The 4,241-nt window shown below is 51.3% G+C and overlaps 1 protein-coding gene across 1 annotated transcript; it reads left to right on the plus strand.

Moving 5' to 3' along the window:
- Positions 1 to 427: 427 nt before the first annotated feature.
- On the plus strand, positions 428 to 2,002 carry LOC136452556 (scopoletin glucosyltransferase-like). The gene has a single exon (XM_066453163.1). The coding sequence runs from the start codon at positions 444 to 446 to the stop codon at positions 1,923 to 1,925; it is 1,482 nt and encodes a 493-aa protein (XP_066309260.1). The 5' UTR covers positions 428 to 443; the 3' UTR covers positions 1,926 to 2,002.
- The last annotated feature ends 2,239 nt before the right edge of the window (positions 2,003 to 4,241 follow it).

Below are 4,241 nucleotides of genomic sequence, written 5' to 3' on the forward strand. Positions count from 1 at the left end.
ACCAACCGGGACTAAAAGATCCTTTAGTTCCGGGGACAAAAAAAAATGTTGAGGCTAATGCTAAATTAGGACATTGTTCTAAAGTCTGTTCTCTAGTAGTGTACACACTTGGAGGGCACCCCAAGTAATTGGATCATTGGAGGCTTGCTGGGATGGAGATCACCAAGTCATACGAGTCTACTTAGCGTTCTTCCTCGATGATTACGTCAGGTAGTAAAATACGTGCTAAGCACGTTCGCGGAATCTAAAGATTCCGTCAACTCGTCAAGTCGTATGGCACATGCATCAGTACACGGCTATCTTACGCCAAAAGATTCCAGATTTAGCGCTACTCCGCCTCCTAGCTACGCCCTTCCATGTAAAATACGTGCCGCCCTTGCTTCCACCTGATCTAGATCTACTCCCAAGAGCGCAGCTGCGCCGGCGCCAGCACGCAGCCAGCCATGGCCATCAAAGATGAGCAGAAGCCGCTGCACATCCTCTTCTTCCCGCTCCTCGCGCCGGGGCACCTCATCCCGATCGCCGACATGGCCGCGCTCTTCGCCGCCCGAGGCGTCAAGTGCACCATCCTCACCACCCCGGTGAACGCCCAAGCCATCCGCTCGGCAGTAGACCGCGCCAACGATGCCTCCCGCGGCACCGAGGGTGCCCTGGCCATCGACATCGCCGTCGTGCCATTCCCCGACGTCGGGCTGCCCCCCGGCGTCGAGAGCGGCCCAGCCCTTAATTCCGTGGCCGACCGCGAAAAGTTCTTCCACGCGGTCCAGTTACTCCGCGAGCCATTCGACCGGTTCTTGGCGGAGAATCGCCCCGACGCCGTCGTGACCGACAATTTCTTCGACTGGGCCGCCGACACCGCCGCGGAGCACGGCGTCCCGCGGATAGCGTTCCCCGGCAGCAGCTTGTTCTCGTGGAGCTGCATCGATAGTATGCTGCGCTACAACCCCGTGGAGGCCTCCCCCGACGACCCCGACGCGCTCGTGCTGCTACCGGGGCTGCCGCACCGCGTCGAGCTGAGGCGCAGCCAGATGTTAGTGCCCAAGAAGCGGCCGGAGTACTGGGCCTTGTTGCAGCGCATGAGCGCCGCGGACCAGAGAAGCTACGGCGAGGTGTTCAACAGCTTCCACGACCTGGAGTGGGACTACTTGGAGCACTACACCACGACGCTCGGGCGCCGTGCATGGCTCGTCGGGCCGGTCGCGCTCGCCAGCAAGGACGTGGCGACGAGAGGCACCAGCAACGGGCCCTCGCCGGACGCGGACGGCTGCCAGCAGTGGCTCGACACCAAGCCGGAGGGCTCGGTGGTGTATGTGTCCTTCGGCACGCTGGCCCATTTCTCGCCGCCCGAGCTGCGCGAGCTCGCACGCGGCCTCGACCTGTCCGGCATGAACTTCGTCTGGGTCATTGGCGGCGGCGCGGACACCGAGGAGTCGGAATGGATGCCCGACGGGTTTGCAGAGCTAATGGCGCGCGCAGACCGTGGCTTCATCATCCGAGGCTGGGCGCCGCAGATGCTGATCCTGACCCACCCGGCAGTGGGCGGGTTTGTGACGCACTGCGGGTGGAACTCGACGCTGGAGGCCGTGAGCGCCGGCGTGCCTATGGTGACGTGGCCGCGCTGCGCCGACCAGTTCTACAACGAGAAGCTGGTGGTGGAGCTGCTCAAGGTCGGTGTCGGCGTAGGGTCCATGGACTACGCGTCGAGGCTAGAGACGAAGACACGGCGTGTGATCGGCGGCGAGGTGATCGCGAAGGCCATCGGGAGAGTGATGGGCGACGGCGAGGACGCGGAGGCAATACGGGAGAAGGCCAAGGAGCTCGGGGAGAAAGCCAGGCGCGCAGTGGCCAAGGGTAGGTCATCTTACGATGATGTCGGACGCTTAGTGGACGAGCTGATGGCTCGCAGGAGCTCCATCAATGTCTGATTGGGGCCATCGGTGGAAGCGCGTTTGGAGTGTCCAATAATTAATTGGGATAGTTTGGTCTTATCCCTTCTTCTATATTTCAGGTCTTGAATTTTAAGATGATTATAGACATTGCTCTTGTATGAGCAAGACTAATAATATAGTCGGCCGATGGCTGTATGAATTCTACATCATACATCTCAACCTACTCATATAGTAGTTATATCTTCAGTATTAATACATGGCCCACATGTCTCTATCAGAGTTTTTTCGTTCTTGTATCCGAGCTGGCTATAAGCTTAGAGCAAGTATAATAGCAGGCTATAAGCTGGCTAAATTCTGAGATGGACGAAAGAGAAGAGGAGAGAGAGAGAGGAAAGAAAAGAAACCTTACAGCTAGCAGTTGTCTGTATTATTAGCCTTGCTCTTACCGTCCGCATCTCTTTTCTCTCGTTCCCTCTCTCTCCTCAACCTCAACATTTCTTACAACCCCTTTTTTATACTTGCTCTACAAATAACTAGTACAAATAATTATTACTTTAATGATTTGTCTTTTGTCTTTATATCAAAACATATTAAATTTTTGTTCTTTATGATTATAGAAATAGTCGTAAATTGTTAATTGTCTTTCAGCCTGTTCGCTTGTTGGTTTCAGCCAGGGCTTATTAGCCATAGTACAGTATTTTTCTCTCATAACAAACCAGCACCAGCCGGGCTTATCAGTCCAGAAACCAACCAGCGAACAGGTTGTTTATTCCAGGTCAGATTTTGTCGGGTTTATGGGTTTGTCTATCGGTTCTTTTATTTCGTGGAAACGAAAATTACAGATTATGCTTACATAAATTATAACGAAATAAAGCTATAATTTTAGTATAAAATATATATAATAACGGTTGCTCGAAAGAAAGTTAAAATTCAACAGAGTACATGGTTGCTACCTTGATCCACATGTGCGGCTCAATAGAGTACATGTCAAAGTAATCGTTGCAGCGACTAATCCACAGCTTCGGATTTTCTCCATCAAAACTAGAAAAATTCAAAATTACTGAGACCCTAACTGTGAATGGTGTTCATTAAGCGCACTTACTAACACTAGATCCACTCCCAACTGCAATTTCGAACACCTTGGATGCATCCTCCAGTATGCTAAATTTGGGATGAGGGTTCTCGAGCATACCCTTGACCGGGAGTTGAGTGCGGAACTCAAACACCCGATGCTGCAATTCGACATGGTGCCCATACGGGCCGACGGCTGTGTTGTCGGTAGGTGAAGCCGCCGCTGCCGCCTCGGGACGAGGAAGGATGCTGGCTGAGGTGTCTGCACCAGCATCGAGCACCACTCGATGCGCTGTCTTGCATAGAGACCCCTTCTCAACGCGAAGCTCCTCCATGATTGTGTCCATCTGGAGCTTCCAATCATCGAACACCTTGGTTGCGTCCTTCAGCATGCCAAACCGCTTGCCGAGAGCCCTCCATCGCATCGATCCAGGACGACAAGAACGCCTGGAGCTCCGTCACCGATCCGCACACAACCCCTTGAGTTTGTCGAGGATAAGCTTTGTGTTCGGATCCATTGCTTGCGGAAGTAGGTGAAGTGCTCGTGACCAATCCGCGAGGTTCGAGGATTGGCTCTACACCCTCCGTTTTTTTAAGTGTCATATTTGGTTTGTCCTAAGTCAAACATGTGTATTTTTGACCATTAATTTCAAAAAAAAATATAGTTTCATGTCATAAGATTTATATTTTTAGATTTATTACCAGAAATACTATCTAATATATAATTCATATATTGTCAAATTATAAGGATTTTTAAAAATGATTGGTCAAATATTACAATGTTTGACTTAGGACAAACTAAATGTCACACTTAAAAAATTGAGGGAGTAGATACCAATTTGTTAGCTATCAGATACAGAGAAATTGGAATAGAGGCTAGGAAACATAGCAGGGGTCGGAAAACAGACGAGGTTTGCTTTAGCAAGTACTAGCGAGTTTGTACATAGTTGTTTGATAGCCCTCTCCCCAAGGTGCTAGTATATTTTATACATCACATAGCTCTCATGCTTGCCGGCTGGGCCTCGCACGTTCACCCATTCCGGCCTATAGACGCGGCTACTCTTGGTCACGGCCCAGGATGGCATTCCACACTGGGAGCCTGTTGTTGTCGCTTCCTGTAGCTCGTCTGGCACTTCAGCTCTGCTTTCAGACACAACCCATGGAGAGGCAGCAGTCCTGACATGTTGCTATGGCGTTCAACGGTCCTGCACATTCTCGTTAAAAAAAGGTCCTGCACATGATCTTATTATTATTATTAGAACACGCGCAAAGGGAGCATGG

This window comes from Miscanthus floridulus, chromosome 5 (genome assembly GCF_019320115.1).
Source record: "Miscanthus floridulus cultivar M001 chromosome 5, ASM1932011v1, whole genome shotgun sequence".
NCBI lineage: Eukaryota > Viridiplantae > Streptophyta > Magnoliopsida > Poales > Poaceae > Miscanthus > Miscanthus floridulus.

Bases quoted from the DNA above. Each gene is read 5' to 3' on its own strand.
- LOC136452556 (XM_066453163.1), top strand. From the start codon at position 444: ATGGCCATCAAAGATGAGCAGAAGCCGCTGCACATCCTCTTCTTCCCG.